Source organism: Brachyhypopomus gauderio, chromosome 8, assembly GCF_052324685.1.
Source record: "Brachyhypopomus gauderio isolate BG-103 chromosome 8, BGAUD_0.2, whole genome shotgun sequence".
Taxonomy (NCBI): Eukaryota; Metazoa; Chordata; class Actinopteri; order Gymnotiformes; family Hypopomidae; genus Brachyhypopomus; species Brachyhypopomus gauderio.
The window spans coordinates 15,139,653-15,160,552 of NC_135218.1; the positions used below are offsets into that span (position 1 = coordinate 15,139,653).

Sequence of the window (20,900 nt, forward strand, 5' to 3'; positions counted from 1 at the left end):
AATGTGCACCATTCATAGCTACACGAAGCCAGACAACAGTCCATGACTTTACTTTCTGACTTTGTTCAATTCTCCGCGAGGGCTAAATGCAGAAAGACCACAGAAAGCGAGCAGATGCGTGGGGGAAGGCAGCCGGTCCAGACCCGCGCCAGGCCGCCAAAGACGAGGGGAGACTGGAGAACGGAGTGCAGTGGTGCAGAGAGGCTTTGGCCCACTGGGGAAGGACATACACCCCCCACCCCCACCTCTGCCATCCCGGAGCCACTGCAAGGCGACGTAGCACGTGAACTCTGCTCCAACACACCATGAATAAGAACGAGGCTTCTGAAGAGACATGTTAACACCTCACAAGCTGCCCCCTTGGCTACCCCCATTTCCCCATGCCTCACCTCCCCATGAAGCTGCACCAGTGTTCCCAGTGACAGACAGCTGCCGGCCAGCAGAGCCTTGATGGTAACTCAGGGTGAGGGTTTGGAAAGGATTGCCGATTTGTGACTTAAATAACTTGCACTTAGATTTCCAATAGACTAGTTTAAGGACCTCTCTGCTCTCTACATTGTCTACAGGGAAAATTACTGTGAGACAAAAACTGAAATTTTGAAATATGTGTTAAACCAGAAAGATGTCACGCCATTTGATGAGCATTGGGCATAAAAGGTAGCACTGAGAAATGGATGCACTGATGTTTGTGTGTGTCTGTGCGTGTGTGTGTGTGTGTGTATGAAGGCAGTAACATTTTGCTCCTTCGGTGCACTGAAGTGGATGACGGCTACACTAAGCCCTCTGAAGACACGCAGGCTGGTTTTTACACCTCAGCACTAGTATTGGCTGTTTGAGGCACCAGCGGGGAATCCCACATGACATCCCACTCCCGGTTATTTTCTGCCCTGTATTTTGTATCTGGCCTAATAAACCACTAACCTCTGTGGCATCCGGGCTCAAATGCATTAGGAGAAATTGTTTCAGAAAAAAAGCCAATTATTCTCAACACTGCTTAAGAGACAGCACGTCCTAAAAGCACGAGAGGAAAAGAAAAGGAAGAGCACAAAGAGTGTGAGAGCGAGAGAGAGAGAGAGAGAGAAAGAGAGATTGGGGCAGTCACAGAGAGCGAGAACTATATCATGCATTAGGCAGGCAAGAAATCAAATTGCACTGCTAATCAGAGAACTTCACTCCGTCAAGGAAGTCTAACGAGACACATTCTAACATGCTGGTACAGATAATGAGTCAGACGTGAGCTCTCTCACAGGCGTTCTGCTGCACACATCCTCTAGGTTCCTCCAAGAGGCCAGTCGCACGCAGCAGCCGGGCGGACCGCACACGCAGAACCGCCATCACTCCACTCTACTTCCACACGTCTCCCGTGGTCTCAGCCAACAGCTTCTGAAAGCCGGCGTGCAGTTATGGTGACCTCAGCAGAAGAGCGGCTGTGTTCTGTCTGCACACTCAATTAGACTCCTCCGCACCTTTAGTTTCACCATTTAGCAAATGAACACGACTTTCCTTTAAGCAAAACGTATGAACAAAAGACCCCATTAGACAGTACTGCTGGAGGCAGCCTAAACTGTAAACGCGTACTGTATGCCACACACACACACACACACACACACACACACACAGAGTCCACATGAAACTATCACTGGAGACTGTCTCCAGGGAGCAGGGCTAAATATGAACCATCTGAAAAAGAAACACATTTGGAACAGGCATAAGAAGAATTTAAGCTATTAGCATTCAGCGTTCTTTTTCTCTGTGGAAATAAAGATGTACAATTTAGCTTCAGATAGGTCATGTTTCCAGTGACCCTTAAATGAGCCAGAGTGTTGAAATACACCTTTACACTCTCTTCAGGAAAAAATCTCTCCCTCTCCCCAACTCTCTCCCTCTCTCTCCAAGTCTCTCCCTTTCTCCTACACTCTACCTCTCTCTCTCCCTTCCTGTCTAACTCTCTCCCTCTATAACTCCCCCCTAAAACTCTCTCCCTCTCTCTCTGTCTAGCTAAAATGTACATTCTCTTTTCTCTTCAATTAAACATCCCACTGCTATAAAGTGCTCATATGATTTCATTTTACATGCTTTCTTTGTGACCAAGAACTAATTTAAGATAACAAACTGGCGGCCAAATATATTACAACCCTTTCAAATACAATGTATTAAATTGGACAATGTAATACTGAACTGAAAAGTTGCATTATTGTCATCCTTTTCTAAAAGTGTGACTTTGAAACTACAAAGCAAGGTAGTTTATGGAGTGGTAGAGATAACTGAATGACCATATACAAACAGTATTACAGATATTGTCCACAATTGTCCAGTTTCTACCACAAAGTCCAGGTTGAGAGGTCAGATCAGGCTGAGAGGCCTAGCACACAGCCTCCAGAAGCTCTGAGCACCTTCTCCTGGTGGAGTCCAGGGACTTTGCGGGCGAGGGCGTCAAGCCCCCGCGATGCCACAAACAGCTGGCTCTCCCGCCCCCAGTGAGAAGGGGAACAATCCCTGCATTTCACCAAAGGCTGGAGCTTATGGGTCTTAATTGTATTAACTCTGATCCGCATGGAGTGTACATGTGTGCGTGTGCTTGCGCGCGTGCATGCGAGAGAGAGAGTGTTTGGGGGTGGGAGAAGGCAGAATGAAGCCGGAATTTTGATTTAATGAAAGGAAGCGTAATCCCACAGCACTCTGGAGATCATGTGCTTTAAGAGTGAACATTATACAAGTCCATGCCTAAGAGGATCAGGCCCGTTACCTGGAAAAAGGGTGAGAGAGAGAGAGAGAGAGAGAGAGAGAGAGAGAGAGGAAAGAAATGTGGGCGTAAAATGCATTCGTGGGGAAAAAGCAAAGAAGAAATGCTTTTAACATGTCAGCACAACAGTCTGTTCGCCATGAGGCTGTTTATACCTTGCATTAAAATTTGTTTTTGGTGATTGGACCACCTACAGATTTCATTTGACCACATGAAAAGCCAAGTGTAAACACCCCCAGGACACACTGTGATTCGATTATGATCAGATCACTCAAACCACATGAGATGGTCAGAGACGACTCTTAACCACATTTAACACAAGTAAATGTAAATGTAACACAAGTAAATGGCCGTGACACTGCTCTGCCAACGGAATGTGTTTTTCATACTCACATACAGTTGCGTGAACTGAAATCCATCTGCCAAGTGCTGACAAGAGGTAAGATGTAACCATGTTCACAGCAAGAAGTCAAACAGAAATGTGCATGTGTTGGTGGGTTTTATATCTACATCTAGTCATACTGGGAACGCTATTCAGTGGAAAGTGTAAACAGAATCAGGCCAAAGTATGTGTACATATCATACGACATTGAACACAAGTTGAGGCAAGGTGTAAACAGGCCACACAAATATTCTAATACTAGCAGCTGAATCAATGTGCTGAAACTACCAAATCATTCCGACAGCACATTACTAAGATTACTAAAATTATAGAATTTTGCAAAAGAACAAAGAAAATTAAGAGTTTCAATTTCCCAAACTGGACACTTGTGCATTCTAACAAATCCCCCAACTCCCCCAATACCTTAAACTTTAAGGCTTTAAACCTTTGTGACTGTCAAACCCGACCTGTAAAGGGTAAGTGTAAGGGGAAGAAAGGGAGACTGCCCTCATACTGCCCTTGCCTTTCCTCAGACAGGAAAGGTAATGCTTTCAGAGGCTGCTGCTTATTGAATATGCTGGGGTATCTCAAGGTCAGGTCTGCCCCAAAGGCTACGAGCGATTACTGACAGCCTCTGAGAACCAAATAGAGAACTAGAATAGACTATAAAGCAGAGAGAGAGAACAAAAGGGAGAATGCCAACAGACTGACTGAAATTCTGATATAAAAGAAGACAACCCTTTCGCCTGGCGAGAATGTTAAAGCACGTGAAGCTACACGGCTGCGCGAGGAAGAGGAACACAAAGAAATTCATATATTAGTAGAGGCTAACCTGTGGATGACAGAAGCTAAAGCAATTAATGTTGACGATTTGTGAATGCAAAAAATAATAAAAATAAACCAGCAGGATCACTGCTCAACTTGTTCAACCTAACGGAAGCTCAGTGCTTCATTGTGCAGAAGCCAGCCATGTAGGACTCTAACCCCCCCCCCCTTCCAGCCAGGGCAGACAGCTAAAGGCAGGAGCCCAGATTAATGCTCTTCCTCCAGTCCACTCCACCAGCCTCTAGCGCTGTACGGTCCTCCCCTCCGCTTAACAGCGCAGCCTAACATAGTGGGGCTTTGGCGCTCGGTGAACTTTCCGCACCATTAGCAAAGCAAAGCCAGGCTCTCTCTCTACACCACACAACACATACTCAGGCTGAAACTGCCTTCACAATAATTACCATCTTAAACAATACCGAATTAAATTTTTTTGCATTTATTCTTATTATTCCTTAATAATTCCTTATTCCTTAATATCCTTATTTTAATTATTTGATGAACATTGGAGATCAGATTTATGATATGACCAAGTAATGAGCCTAATGCATTTAATGAATGATTAATGATTCAAAGATTAAAACATCATCTCTTCTGTGGTTTGTAGGCTATGAATCTTGGGTTTGAATCTTTATTCTTTTTAATAAGCAATAAAGCACTTTTCTTTTGCCTTCCTTTGGAAATCCAAAATGGAATGTCAAGAAAGTTTCCTTCATATTACACAGAACAGTGGAAAGTTTTAAAGTAGTTCCTGCTCCTGTTCAAGTTCTAAAGGCAGCCCCCTGAGTTGGTCATCAATCTCTCCTGAGCACCGTTCATTTTGGTCCACAGAATCCATCATGGAGTGTGTACAGCCAAGCGAACAAGTAGACAACTCCCTGAGCCCAGAACCTCTCCCTCCCCCTCTGCACCCCCACCCCAACCACCCTGTCCCTTTGTTTCTACCTTACCAAGCATGACACTTGAACTAATACACTCAATCTCTCATTTAAAAAACCTCTCGCCAAGATAAAGTGAAAGCATGGAGCAGCACGTTTGCAATTTTGAAAGGTATTAATGACGATGCTTACTCCAACAGATAAGCAGCTTTGGGTAGGTAACCCTGTGAAGAACACATTCTCCACTTCTCTGCAAAACAGATCAGCTCATTATACTTCACAGAAGCAGGGAAGCATGTTAAAAGCACCAACTCACCCTCCCTGTGGGCTAAGGACACAGCCGGGCCATTTCACCACAACCAACAAGGAGTTTTGCAATACTGGTGACTATGTGAAGGGGAGAAGTACAGCCCGATACAGCGGTGCGCACAGAAAAAACAACTATAAGGCAACAGCAACGATTAAATCTCATAGACAGAATTCTAAACAAAGGGGTTTTCTGTACGTCTGTGAACATACTGAGCACGAAGAGAAGGGAGAAGAAAACATTGCAATTCAATGTTCATTTCACCGGCTGCTGAGAAACTAAAGCCTAAAGCTGAACACATGACGGGGACCAGAGTGCAGATTAATTTAATGCATGACGAGGCCGTTTCTGTATTTCACAGTTCCCGTACTCTCAAGGACAACAGGAGCTTTATTACACACATGGGTGGAGGTGTGTTCTATCAGTCATAAACCACTGAAAGACTGCATTTGCTATTTAATACAGCACAAACTAAACAGAGACACATACTTTGAGAAACATTCCTCAATACAATCTAAAATACAAGCTGGTGCATCTGTTTGCCAATGGATGCAGACACAAAACTCTAGCAGTAGCGGTCCAGACTGTGAACTGAGGCTCAGTGATGCAAACTATGCGTTCAGCACTTCAAAACAAATGCCTTGGAATGTCAATTAAGTGAATGGATCCATCAAATTTTCATGGAAAGCTCTGTATGATCTCATTTCAAACAAAGCTGCAGCATTTTCAGCTACTGAAAATTTCGTCAGTACTATATTAAGGTTTTCAGTGTGTGTTTGTTGTTCCAGCAAGTCATCACTGATTTCCCTCTTCTGGCACTGCCTGGACAACACTGGGCAGTCCCTCTGCATTTCGGCATTTAAAAACTCTGGACTTAAAATTAATCCAGTTAAAATTAGTGATCTGCATAGGAACCCATGTTGCTTAACCATCCTGCCTTTCTAAGATCTAACTTGCAGGAGGTGGAGGTGGTTGGATGGGGAGGTGCAGGTTTGGGAGGTGGAGGTTTGTGAGAGTATGTCACAGAGAGCAGAGAAAACATGTAAAAAAATTAAGGAAACTGGAGTCCACCTTCCTTCCAAATTTCATGCACTACTGGACACCTGTGTTTGCTTCCCAAACAATGTAAATATTACAAATTAATGAACAAATGAAGAATACTTCTATGAACATATGGACAATATATCACATGTCATAATGTACTTGATTACCGGAACAGATATAAAAACTAAAAATTAAACAAATAAGTACAAAATTGCCTCAGATTACAACCTTCACTGAAGATGAAAAGTGAGGCTCCTTAATAACGTGCAAATCAAGACCGCTGAAAGATTTTTATTTTACTTTGTACTTGCCCAATGAAAGTTCAAAGTCAAGGGCATATATATATATATATATATATATATATATATATATATATATATATATATATATATATATATATATATATATATATATATATATAATATGTCAGTGGTAATGATGATGACTACAGAGGAGGACAAGCAGAATCCTGAGGGTAGAGATCACCGAGCAGCCCTGGCGCCACACCGCGTCACCGTGACACCCAACACATCAGACCACGTCTGCGGAGGAAGGTCAGAGATAAAGTGAAGACTTGCTTCAGAAACCCATCCTGTGGTCTGGTTGGAACATGGCAAGATATGCCACGTTATGTAGAACATTGTTAGTATTGAGTCACATTTCACATTCTGCGGGTGATTTTTGTATATTCTATATAAGAATGCTGTGAAACGTCTTGCGCAAGTTGCCAACCCAGCACAATACTATTCAAGCATCAATGTAGAAGTGTCCAGGCGCAGGCAAAATAATCCTGAGGACACAGACTGATGCCACTGTGGTCTTGAGGGCAAACATTGACCCTGGTTCATGTGTCTGGGCCAGGAATTATTTGGCTAATTGCACTTGGAGACCAGTGCAGGCCCAGATCATAAGGGCCATATGGGGGCCGTAGGGGGCTGTATCGGAGAACAGGACGCTGTGTGTGTGGCAACAGTAACACAGCTCTAACGACCACACCATGGCCAGCTGCTCCCGCATTCATGGGTCTCGCCCCTGTTTACTCACACGATGCTGAGGTCATTAGTTCCCTAGACAAAAGTTATGCTATGCAAAATCTTAGTGCCCATAATGCATCATGACCTCATCTGGTTTTTACTGAACACAACACTTTTTACAGAATAAAGCCATGAAATGATGTTTCCAGAAACACCTGCAGAATCTTTAACAGTCTTAAAACATCTAACCTCAAGTGCTATGGTACACCAATTAGCACTGAATGGGGAAAAAAAAAAAAAACAAAGACATGCTTTGAACTTGAGTTGAAAAGTAAAAACTAGAGAAAAAGAACAAGCCTTCTACCTCAAAGCCAATTCTATATGAAAGACACAATAGCCCATGGGGCGTGTGTTTGAAGAGCTTACTTTTATAAGAAAAGAAAAAAATCTGGAGATGTTTATATTGTATAATTTATGTCAGTCCGGTTTTCATCTTTGTTGTTTTGCGTTTGATGGTGTACTCTACTTGATCAATGTCGGTTTAATATTTATTGACTGTTGGCCATCTAGCAGGCTAGCATGGAGTGTTCTGTAGGCACCTTCTCATTAGAAGTTTCATGGACTTGCCCACATCTGTCAGGCACGTATGAAGGTGCACATGGCCGGTGTGGTCCCTTAGACAAGCCTTATATTATGCACTGTTAATTATTTCAGATGATCTATTTGAGCATGCTAAACCTTTGGGAGAGCTGAACAATGAGAGGCGTGGATCTGCAATCCCAGCCAAAAGCAGCCGTGCAGTGGTTTACAGTGTGCTGCTTTACAGGGCACTGTATTACAGTGCAGTGGTTTACAGTGTGCTGCTTTACATGGCACTGTATTACTGTGCAGTGGTTTACAGTGTGCTGCTTTACAGTGCGGTGGTTTACAGCGTTTTGGTTTACAGGGCACTGTATTACAGGGCACTGTATTACAGTGCAGTGGTTTACAGTGTGCTGGTTTACAGTGTGCTGGTTTACAGCACACTGTTTTGTAGTGCAGTGGATTACAGTACAGTGGTTTACAGTGTGCGGCTTTACAGGGCACTGTATTACAGTGCAGTGGTTTAGAGTGTGCTGGTTTACAGCACACTGTTTTGTAGTGCAGTGGATTACAGTACAGTGGTTTACAGTGTGCGGCTTTACAGGGCACTGTATTACAGTGCAGTGGTTTAGAGTGCTGGTTTACAGGGCCACTCCTTTGTTATAACTCCTGTACTAAATAGGAACAGATCATCAGTCATCATGTAAATTATTCTACACATTTTATCAGAACATAAGGGGATATCAGGTATGTTTAAACATGGATATATTAAACTGAGCTTATCACAGTTTGTTGCAAAAACCATCAATTTGCTAAAGCAACATTTTGTATGACTCTAAAAGCCAACATGAGCTTTAATGATGTACAGATATTTCCATGAGGGTTGTCTTTAGTGAGGTGTTCAGAACAAAGGTGGGTTTGTGAAGGTTAAAAGAGAGAGAGGTGGGAGATTTGGCAACGCAGCCACACATACTGCATGCTGCTATCTCACTGTTGTCCTCACAGATCTCAATACTGACCAGCAATGGCAGCACGCCCAGAACAGACCCAGCAACTGAACGATCACGATACCAACCACCCCGGCCAGAACAGACCCAGCAACTGATCGATCACGATACCAACCACCCCGGCCAGCACAGACCCAGCAACTGAATGATCACGATACCAACCACCCCGGCCAGCACAGACCCAGCAACTGATCGATCACGATACCAACCACCCCAGCCAGCACAGACCCAGCAACTGAATGATCACGATTCCAACCACCCCGGCCAGCACAGACCCAGCAACTGAATGATCACGATTCCAACCACCCCGGCCAGCACAGACCCAGCAACTGAACGATCACGATAGCGACCAGCATTGCCAGCACAGATCCAGCAACTGAATGCAAATACTAGCTCAAGGGCTGAACACAGAATGCATTTCTTTTTCCATCTGTACTTCTGTGGATAAAAGAGTTGCATATGTAAATCTGCAACACCAACACCCCTACTATAGCACTTCAAAGAGGAGGAAACGTGACCCTCGCTACCATCTGCCACTCACACTGACAACAAAAACACTAAATACAGACAATAACAACTGCCAGGCCAACTGCATCCAAGGCTAATTAGATGAAAGTCACTTTTTTTTTACACTTCTTCAGGAAGACTGTTATTAACCGATTCATCTGTTGACACTAGAATCAGTGCAATGGACACTGGAATCAAAGAGATAGCAGACCGTACTACAGTACTGAATTACTGTTTGATGAAACCTAATCGATCTATAGAAGATCTAAATGAGCTTGATGCTTTAACTGAAGATGTTCCCCACATCTTGCATTAACCACCACAAAGAAATATATAGCCAATTACACTCTGCTAATCTTTAGAGCACATTACAATATCAAAAGCTTCTAAGCAAACCTTGGTAAACACCAGTTTACTAAGCTAATCACACATTGCCACACTTAGGTCAATTCTCACCCATTTTGTAGCAGTGATGGCCCATTTTTAATTGCATCATATTTCCAGCATCTGCACTTAGAAGCTCTCATACAGTTCAATCTTTTCGATGCACTTCTGACTGCTGGAAAAGGTGACAGCAGACACTGGGGAGCGGTGTCATTCTTTAGGCCAGGAAGATGGCTTGGGTTGAACAATAACAGCACTGAAATCTCATTTCACGACTCACTGCTGTGTTCGCAAAACCTAAGGCAATGATGCGTACCAGAGAGGCAGGGGTGGGTGGATTGGGTTGAGGCTTTAGTGTCCAGACAGACAACAAATGGCAATAAAACAAATAGGACAAAGATTAAGAAATGACAGACAGGGCAAAGGTCTGCACTACACTACGTTTGATCAACTTGTTGCTAATGGCTTATTGATCGATCTCTACCATGAGTACGGTATGTAGAACTAGGTGTTCAACTACAATCAGCTTAGCTGGCCAACACAGTTGTGCCTTCCGATCCACACAGTGTGAGGATCAATAGTGTTTTTAAGAGCTTTAAGCGCATCATTGTTTGGACCTAGTGCCTCTTAGAGGAGCCTGGGTTTAACAAGGCTGAACATTTTTATAAAAATATACACAGCTCATACTAGAGCATAGAACTGATATCTTTCTTTCCTCTTAAAGAAAAAAGGTGGTGTACCATGTCTTAGTGTTTCAACAATTTTGGTTCTTCTTGAGAAGGTCAAAGAGACCTGCAACTTGCAAGATCCACACGTCAGTCATGAGCAGGTAGAGAAGAGCCGTGTGCACGCATGCACGCACACACAGGAGCTCTTTATTCCAGCGTGACGTCTAGCTGCCTACGACTGCACATTTGGAGAGTATACATCAGGCTAAGGACATGATCCAAGAGTCAATAACTAGTCATGACTCCACACATCCCACTTATGGAGAACAGAAACAATCATGGATACATGGGATAACTGCATCCACTCTTATTAACACACAAATAATGTCCCGTTACATCATCAGGACAGAGGCCAAGGTGTGGAAAAATCATAGTGGCAGGAAGCCGTTCATGGTGGCATGCTGATTTAGTCCCCAGACTTCATTTTATAGCTCCTCATTCTATTATTGGCCAGGCACTGGTGCGTCTAAATGCCCTTGATACATCCATGGCTTTTATTTTATTGGGCAGGAGTGAGCTCACTGGTAATGACCTCTTTTATCCTCACTTTTATTTAATATCCAGAAATCAAAAGACATTCTTTAAGACTGCCTTTTTTTCACTCGCTGCGTGTGGACCCTGTTTCTAACTAGCCACATGGATATCAAATGCAGCCTAATAATTTGTTTGCCACCCCCATTCAAAGAAGGTAATTTGAGACAGAGTGAGAGCTGGTTGTATGGGTGTATGATCCGTCTGGCTGTGCCATGTCAACCACCTTCCAGCATTTCACACACGCAGAGAGAAGTAATATTTAAAATTAAAACAAATACCATAATCAAAACATAACCAAAATGAACACAAAAAAATCATAAACTGAAAAATAAGAAAAATAAGTGAAATAATATTAAACGTTCTAGTAAAAAGTAGATATGGGACCAGTGCTATACCATCACAACTGGGTCGATATCTGGATACGGTATATATGTATAGCTGATGAGGTTTTAACTATTAGAACTGAACTATTGTGGTAATATGCAAATATCCATGCATTCACTCACATGTGATGACTTATGTAATTTGATAACCCAGTGTTTGGTCACGGGTCATCTGCCTTCTAGTGGGAACATTTAAACAAGACACCTTGGTACCGTTCAGTGCCACAGATCCATGGCCAGCAGAGATTTATTTATTAATACCTTCTTCAAAAAAAACGTATCTATGTTTCACTTGAACGATGAAGTAATTGAGGTTCAGGGTCGGGGGGAAGGAGAAGCAGAAAGCAGAGAGAGATATTTCAGTCAAGAGAAGAGAGGAACTGAACAAGTGCAGCACTCCTCTCCTCCACATTCAGGAAGCTAATTGCTCTACGACTTTAGTATATTCCAACTGCACGAAAAAGCAGAAAACAGCTGAGTTTGCTGTTAGTCTGAAGAGTTTCGAGGTGGACCTGAACATTTGAAGAAGCAGCTCAGGAGAAAGACGAGTGAAGATAACTCCGCCCACAGATTCTTATTCAGACAGACAGAATAATCATTATTATTTTATAATTCTACTGCTTCTAAGCAGAGGTTGTGTGAAGCACAGGTTGACTTAGCTTCGTGTGCAGGGTGTGTAGGAGGTAGGACAGTGATTTACCACTGACATTCACAAGACCACCACTCATAAGGTCAAAAATGAGCTGATGCGCAATTACAGTTGGATTCAGTAATGAGAAAAATGCAGGAGTCAGTGAGTGATGAAGTCATACTAAACACAGACAGGAAAGTAAGACTGAGATGTCTATGTGAGTGAGAGTGCGTGTGTGTGTGTGTGTGTGTGTTAGAGAGCATACATGAGAGAGAGTGTATGTGAGTGTACGAGAGAGTGTATGTGCGGCAGAGTGTATGTAAATGTAAGTGAGAGTGTGATACAGAGTGTATGCGAGAGTGTGCATGACAAGGTGCGTAAGAGTGTACATGAGTGTATGTGAGAGAGTGTACATGAGAGGGTGCGTGAGAGTGTACATGAGAGAGTGTATGTGAGAGTGTACATGAGTGTATGTGAGAGTGTACATGAGAGTGTATGAGAGGGTGCGTGACAGTGTACATGAGACAGTGTACATGAGAGAGTGTATGTGAGTGTACATGAGAGAGTGTATGAGTATGCAAGAGAGTATACATGAGAGTGTACGTGAGAGTGTATGTGAGTGTACATGAGAGAGTACGTGAGTACAAGAGAGAGTACAAGAGAGAGTGTATGTGAGAGTGTACATGAGTGTATGTGAGTGTACATGAGAGTGTATGCGAGAGAGTGTATGTGAGATTGTACATGAGAGTGTATGTGAGAGTGTACATGAGAGAGTGTATATGAGAGTGTACATGAGAGAGTGTATATGAGAGTGTACGTGAGTGCATGTGAAAGAGAGCGAGTGAGTGTGATGACCAAGGCAATAAATATTATATCATCTCATTCTCTCAGGATGCTGTATGGAAATTTTATGTACATGTGTCACACTCACCAAAAAATAACTATCCATATCTATATAAACATATATGTATGTATATAATGTGCATGTGTGTACATGGTTCCTATTCATTCAGAGGTGCTTTGCATTTAGTAAATACATTTAGTAAATATGATGTGATCTACAGTATAGTGTTTTTAATGCGTGTTTGACCAGATCAACACTTTAGGAATCTTAACCACTTAATTCTTCATTTCATGGTCATTTGTGTTAATGTGACAGATCAGAATAGCACTATATATAAACTCAAATACAAAGCAATTAACTTAGCACTTTGAAAAATAACCTAGTCTTTCTGAACTTAGTCAACATAAAACATTTTTATGCAATTTTTTTATGTTTTCAAGATTACACTCCTATCCTAAAATTATGTACTCTCTAGATAAAATGAAGTATTTAAGCAATATAACAAAAGTGTCTGCCTGATTTCCATTCCATATTTAATATCTAGCCTACTTGAATGTCTAATTCCCTTGTCTAGGGTCTATTTGCCATTCAAGGTTGATGCGGCACATTCCCAAGATTGACACTGTAGAAGCTCTTAATCAGCCCCTGATTACAACCCCCAACAAGCACTTGAAGACCAGTGCAATTCTGTAATGACTCTTATAAATTCTGCTTCCCTGAGCACCTGCGTACAGTGCAGCTAGCTACAGTTAGCTAAGCCCAACCCTGAATCTGGCTGCTGGCACTCTTTATATGGTTTCACCTGTTCTAAAACTGATCAGCCCCATGCTTTATTTACAGGGCATGAGAACACACAATACAGCAGGAGGTCTGAGACCTGCTCTTCCGTGCACCTGCTGGAATGCTGCTCTTTTCTGGAGCACACATGTCCAGCAACGGACATCCAGCAGACAGCCCGGGTCTGCTGATCGTAGGAGGCTAGTCTAGCTGCACGCTCTGCTCATGTCTACGTGTGCTGCTCACAGGCTGATTTTTACAGACTCATCGGGCCTGTTTTGAGAAAGCAGGAACCCGTTTAAAGCTCAGGGGTTTCACGCTGACAGTGGGATGTCGATGCTTGCAGCAAATCGGCTACAAAGCTTCTCTCACGGACCCAGCGCTGGAATAAGAGGCAGCCGTGAAGTCTGCCATCTCACCTTAGATCCACAGAGATCCTGAGAAATGAGACAGAGGATATAGTGGAGCTTCTAGCAATCATCTGCAAGTGTGAAACCTTTTGTCCTCCTGCCTGTGTGCAGGAAATCACATCACTCTGCAGATCACTCTGGTTATGCACAACAGCTTCCAGCATGGCTGCCATACAATGGAAAAACACCTGATAAGCATAATTTAATTAACTATGAATTTTATTAATAGTGAAATATTCAACGCAATGCAGAGCAACTATACTCCTGCAATAAATGCCCAGTGACCAATAAGTTAATCTTCATAATTGATAAAAAATTATAAATAGTTTACTCGATATTCTTTTCGTGGAAGGCATGGTCTGACAGAAAACATATCCTTCATTCAGATTCAGCATACTTTCAAACTAACCTATGCTGTCAAATTTTCTGTCAGCGTTTTCACAGTGAATTTTATTTTTGGATTTAGTCATTGGTTATCTGCATAATGTTAATTTTTAAATATTTTTCCATGTGCAAGTCAAGGTTTAGTTTAGATTTCAGACAACCATTTCATATTCTTTGAATTCTGTCTGTATGCAATGTGATGAGAGATCTCTCACCATACAGTACCTTACAGCAGGCTAAGGTGTAACAGTCATGCACTCTCCGTTTTCTGAATAATTAATGCAGACATTCTTGTTATTCTAAAGATAGTGTTTTTTTTCCCCATATATACAGTATATATGTAATATAAGTAATATATTATTTAGCTTTTGTTATTGTAGCATTTAATATAAAATAAAAACAAGAGGGTTTTTTTTCCCCAAAAGAGCTTAATGTGCAGGTTATTTAATGCATTTGTCTGTTCAAACAAACACTACAGCTTTGGAAACTATGAGGCGGAAATGAATAAACAGATACGTTATCCGGAGTCTCCATCCACTAACAAATAGCCTGTATACACATTGTATTTCCTCTCCGTATTTCTGTAGAGGTGTGCGAGGGTCCCAGGGGTGGTCATGCCAGACTGGGCCTCCTGAAGGCTGCCATTTGCACAGTGACTACAGCATGGGGAGAGAGGCAGGGGTTCAGCTCTCTGGGCCCAACGCCTCTCACTGCCAACCACTGAGGACGGTGAAATGAAGCTCACCGTGTCTGCCACGCACCTTTGTCCCACCACGCAGCAGGTGAATAGAGGTGGCAGTGGTATCCCAGAATCTACAGAATAATAAAGCTTTTGTGTTAGGGACTATTGGTTCTGTCAGATTGAAATAAAAATGTACCCCTACGCTTAACTGAGTCCAAATATATCTTGGTTGGTTAAGAATTCACATGGCAGGTCTGGGTTTGTGGACTAAAGCAGAAATGGCTAAACTAAAGACAGATACCATACAATGGTTTATATATAGTTACACGCTGACATATACATCACCAATCCTAAGAAGACAATATGGCAGAAATAACAACTGCATTAATCGCATTGTAAATTTAGACAGACACCGTGAGAACAGCATTTGAATATTGTCATATAACTGTTGACTTTAATGCCTTTAATTCTTAGCCACATGGACACATCATGGTTCATTATGGCTAATGAACTGGTTCATTATGGCTAATGAACTGGTATCAGAGTTTGGCTTAGTCTCAGGGCAGATTAGGGAAAATAATCTGAAAATAATCTGAAAGATAATCTCAATCTGTCCATACTTGAAAAGTACAGAGTAGTCCTATAAAGTTGGATCAGGTGCAAAGTGAGTAGAAGAGACATGACCACTGAGGATAAGGACGTCTGCTCACGGCCTCTCCAGCTCACTTAGAGTTGCAAGATTTCTACAGGCAATCTTTCATCGTTGTTCTTTAGAACCATTAAAAAGTTTGTGGTTAAGTGTTCACAATTAGCAGCCATAAAGAATGTTTAACCATAAGAATGTCTTCCACACATACTGATTAGCTAGCAGAGATCGGAGACCAAGAGAAAACCTTCCAAATATTCTTAAATTCCTCTCAGGAGACGACCAAATATACATTTCAAATGATCAACGCGGACATCAAACCTCCATCCAGGACTTCCAGCAAGCTCCGTACCATTTTGGCTCTCTCCCTTAGACCCCTCGCTGTGCCTGGGTAAAAGCACACCTGCTCTGTGCCAAGCCTGGAAACAGATGGATGCGGAAGCAAGGGCCTCAGCCAGGTTGTGTAGCGCAGCCCGACACAGCCTATGAACTACTGAACTATGCACATGCCCCGTGGGGGTCTGGCAACACAGCCGCGGCCTGTTCACCAAATTCATGCTGTTTCCTGTCAGTTGAGGCACTTTGTGTGTGTGTGTGTGTGTGTGTGTGTGTGTGTGTGTGTGTGTGTGTGTGTGTGTGTGTGTGCGCGCGGGGGTGCATGCGTGTGCGTGTGTGTGTGTGATCATTTGCACACGCAAGCTCTTTAGAATCATCACACCCAGCTGATTACAGAAGGCGTTGTTCTAAGGTTCAGCAAGAAAAGCTCCAGTAGCCTAAATAGTGCAGGAGAACGAAAAAGACAGAATCAGTTTAGAGGAATCAGTAGGTACTTTCCACTGGCACATACAGAAATGAACGCAGGCAGCAAAGTGTACTTAGATTACTGAAATCATAGATGGTCAAAGAGAGAGTGTGTCTAAGTGAGAAAGTCAGAGAGAGAGAGAGAGAGAGAGAGAGAGAGAGAGTCACACACACAAAAAGAGAGAGAGAGAGAGAGAGAGAGAGAGAGAGAGAGAGAGAGAACGTCACACAGAAAGAGAGAGAGCAAGAGAGTCACACACACAAAAAGAGAGAGAGAGTGAAAGAGAGGGAGGGAGAGAGTGAGAAAGTCAGTATGAGAGAGTCACAAGTGAGACAAAGAAAGACTTTTAAGATTTTATTTTTAATAAAATGAGGTTCAGCTTTTCATTATATGATAAAGCCAATAACAACTTCGGGCAGGAGAAGTTTCTCTTCAGACAGCGTTAGGTCCACATTAATATATCAGCTGTGCCTAATTATTGCTCCATTCGACTACACATTCAGCAGCTACTCTTTATAGCAGCAACCTGCATTGAAGCTTATGGAGTAATTTTCTTGACATAAGGCTACATTTCTGCAGTAGTTTAATTGGGTATTTTTGTAATGTTCAGTTGCTACTACAATGCCCCTACACAGACGACTGTAGACCATCATTTGTTTTAAAATCTATAAGGCGGCCACTGCCTGACACACACCAAACGTCCTCCACACAGATCCTGAAGTGCTATTAGGTAGCGCCATTTGCTGTAATGAATACAAGTGGCGCACTGCCGTTCTCTCCGTGCACGCAGACTTAAATCTCACCCGCATCCGAATTAAGACCCTCTGACCGATCCGCGGCTAGACTGACCCACGGTGAGATCACCGTTTTTCAAATTAATTTATTTTTTTGTTCGCCATGGAGATGAAATAACGCAACAGATTCTTGGTCACCTGAGCTTGAGCATTGTGCAACATAAAACGGCCATCTGTCCACGACGGCGAAGCAGGAAGGAGCAGGACAGAGTGCTCCAGGGAGGGGACAGAGTGCTCCAGGGAGGGGACAGAGTGCTCCAGGGAGGGGACAGAGTGCTCCAGGGACGGGACAGAGTGCTCCAGGGACGGGACAGAGTGCTCCAGGGACGGGACAGAGTGCTCCAGGAAGGGGACAGAGTGCTCCAGGAAGGGGACAGCTGCTCTGGATACCCAAGGAGAGCTCCAAGAAGACGGGAGATATACAGGCTGAAGGCTGATCTGGGCAGCGAGATCTTCAACTGAGGGACTTGTTTTTTGTAGCAGGAATTCAATTAGACTTATCTGTTAGGAGCCACACTTTGCCTTTTAAAATTACATTGTTAAGCATGGTCATACAGTTAAAGAGAACCGGTATGGCTTTATGGATAAAAATGTACAGTACCTTCACGGCTGTTTGAACAGAAGCTTGTTAGCAAGGTCAGGTGACCCTGTTTGCGGAACTGCTATTACTTGTAAGACTTCTTTACATTGACACATTCGTTGTTCTCACCACTTAAAGCACTTAATGACATGTGCCAATCATAATCACGCTTTGATTATTCACCATGTTCCATATCTGGTTTTACCTACTATGCATATGCAATTACATATATCACTTCACAGTAGTCCATAGCTTCCTAAAAACGTAAAATGAAATGCTATGGGGTTTTTCATGAAGTTCAGAGACTGCTTAAATTTCATGAACGCACATCTACCCTGTTTTATCTGTGGCAATAAGCAGGATTGTGGATTTGACATTTTCTTGAAACTGAGCACCCTATACATCGCCCTGTATCACAGCAGCATACCGCACAGGCTTGCAAAGCAGCATTAGCTACTGCCCTTTAATCCGGGTTTTATTAGAAGAGGAAATAAAGAAATGGCAATTTTACACGTACCTAAGGCTCAGCGACAGCAGAGGATTTCACAGCTCAGTCCTGGGGACCTAATTCCCCCTTAGGAGTACAGAACATACAGGATCTGCCTGATCTCACTCAACACGTTCCATAGCACTGCAAGCCACCTGGGCATGGAGCATATAGAAGGGTTTCACACACACACACACACACACACACACACACACACACATACGCACACACACACATACGCACACACACACACACACACACACACACGCATAGACACACTCACACAGCCACAAAAGCCTTTAAAACCCACTTTAATCACAGTAAGCTGGGGGCCTTAGTGGTGGCCAACATCAGAAGGGAGGGCACAGGGGAACACTGCACCGTCAGTACATTGCACCAGAGTGACATCACAGAGCCCTTCCCATTAAAACCCCCAAACACACAGGCTAAATATTACACTTCCTTTTGTAAGGATATGAAGTCATCAGCACCAAGCACAAATCAGAGCGTCATCAGAGAAAAAAGAAATAGCACGACACCACGGATCAGCCGGTGGAAACAGCACCATGAATTTCAGGTACGTGCATTACCACTTAGAGCGCCAGGAGCCACGAGAAGGCTACGTGAACAGATGCAGACGGCAGGAAGAGCTCAGCTCCAGGGCCCAAAGAGAGACTTGCTCCCACACCAGCCTGGCCAAAAGCAGGTGGGCGAAAACATGGAACGTGCTAGTAAAACTAGCTCAGGGTAACGGTCCGTGGAAACGATGACTCTGCAGGTGAGAGCTTTCATATATCTGGCCACAGAGGCTGAGAGATAACAGGGCCTGTCTATCACTCCCAGAGAGGAGAGAGAGAGAGAGAAGAGAGAGAGAAAGAATGTAGAGGGCTTCAAATGAGGAGCACTGCCTCTGCTGTCTTCTCAGGTGTCACAGTTATGCAGAGGTGGTTCATGTTAAAAGAGGACGATACCTGTGTCCCCCCACACAGCGGAGTCCAATGCTTATAACACTGCTGGATAGAGAAGGAAATCCTACCACAGTGTCACACTTGTGTTTCATTATTACACACGTAACTTTGCAAGTCATTCCAATACTGGAAAAATGTCACACTTACAAAAAATAAAATCAGAGTAAGATTGAGGGCAGGTAAAGGGGTGATGGAACGCAGGGATCAAAGTGCCTAGTTGTGCTGTTTGGGCTATAATCATGAAAAGGAACATTAGCCATCAACATTGGGAAATAAAATGTCAGAAGAGGAAACATCCTGTCTGAGCCGTTCTGTGAGACTCCAGATCCACTTTCTTCCCACACTAAAGTACTGAAATAACATCATTCATTATCCTCATAAAAATAAAAAATAAGTGCATGTACAAAGAGTCCCTCCTTTAGGGAGAAATTACACAGTATAAATAAATGAATACATTTGAAATACTTACTATAATAAATTCTGCTGTATTTTGTTAAAACAGGAACAAAATTATGAGGCTACTATATACATACACATATCTATATTTATGTGCGCGCACACACACACACACACACACACACACAGTATATATACACTATATTGCCACCAAAAGTATTCTATCTCCTTCCTTGACTTACATATGAGCTTAAGTGACATCCCATTCCTAATCCATAAGGTTCAATATGATGCTGATCCCTTTGCAGATAGAACAGCTTCAACTCTTCTGGGATGGCTGTCAAGGTTTTAGGAGTTTGTTTATGGGGATTTTTGACCATTCCTCCAGAAGCGCATTTGTGACGTCACATACTGATGTTGAATGAGAAGGACTGGCTCTCAGTCTCCGCTCTAATTCATCCCAAAGGTGTTATATCGGGTTGAGGTCAGGACTCTGTGCAGGCCACTCAAGTTCATCCACACTAGACTCTGCCATCCATGTCTTTATGGACCTTGCTTTGTGCACTGATCTACAGTCATATTGGAAGAGGAAGGGGCCAGCTCCTAACTGTTGGAAAGTTGGGAGCATGGAATTGTCCAAAATGTCTTGGTATGCTGAAGCATTCAGAGTTCCTTTCACTGGAATTAAGGGGGAAAGCCCAGCTCCTGAAAAATAACCCCACACCATAATCCTCCCTCCACCAAACTTTACACTTGGCACAATGCAGTCAGACAAGTACTGTTCACCTGGTAACCGCCAAACCCAGACTCGTCCATCAGATTGCCAGATGGAGAATAGATTCGTCACTCCAGAGAACCGCTCTAGAGTCCAGTGGCGGCATACTTTACACCACTGCATCAGACGCATTGCATTGCTCTTGGTGATGTATGGCTTGGATGCAGCTGCTCAACCATGGAAACCCATTACATGAAGCTCTCTGCACACTGTTCTTGAGCTAATCTGAAGGCCACATGAAGTTTGGATGGCTGTAGTGATTGTCTCTGCAGAAAGTTGGCGACCTGTTCTCACTATGTGCTTCAGCATCCGCTGACCCCGATCCATCAGTTTATGTGGTCTACCACTTCGTGGCTGAGTTGCTGTCATTCCCAAACACTTCCATTTTCTTATAATACAGCTGACAGTTGACAGAGGAATATTTAGGAGCGAGGAAATTTCACGCCTGG

General features: G+C 43.1%; 1 protein-coding gene across 8 annotated transcripts in view; it reads right to left on the reverse strand.

Moving 5' to 3' along the window:
- lrp8 (low density lipoprotein receptor-related protein 8, apolipoprotein e receptor) overlaps nt 1-20,900 on the reverse strand; it is a 115,666-nt gene that overhangs the window by 73,041 nt on the left and 21,725 nt on the right. Inside the window, exon 1 of one of the 8 annotated variants that reach the window (XM_077014816.1) lies at nt 9,703-9,852. The exons of the other annotated variants lie outside the window; for them this stretch is intronic. Within the exon in view, the coding sequence (XP_076870931.1) occupies nt 9,703-9,742 (40 nt within the window). The 5' untranslated portion in view covers nt 9,743-9,852. Of the gene's footprint in view, nt 1-9,702; nt 9,853-20,900 lie in introns of those variants that run through there. 8 annotated transcript variants of the gene reach the window in all.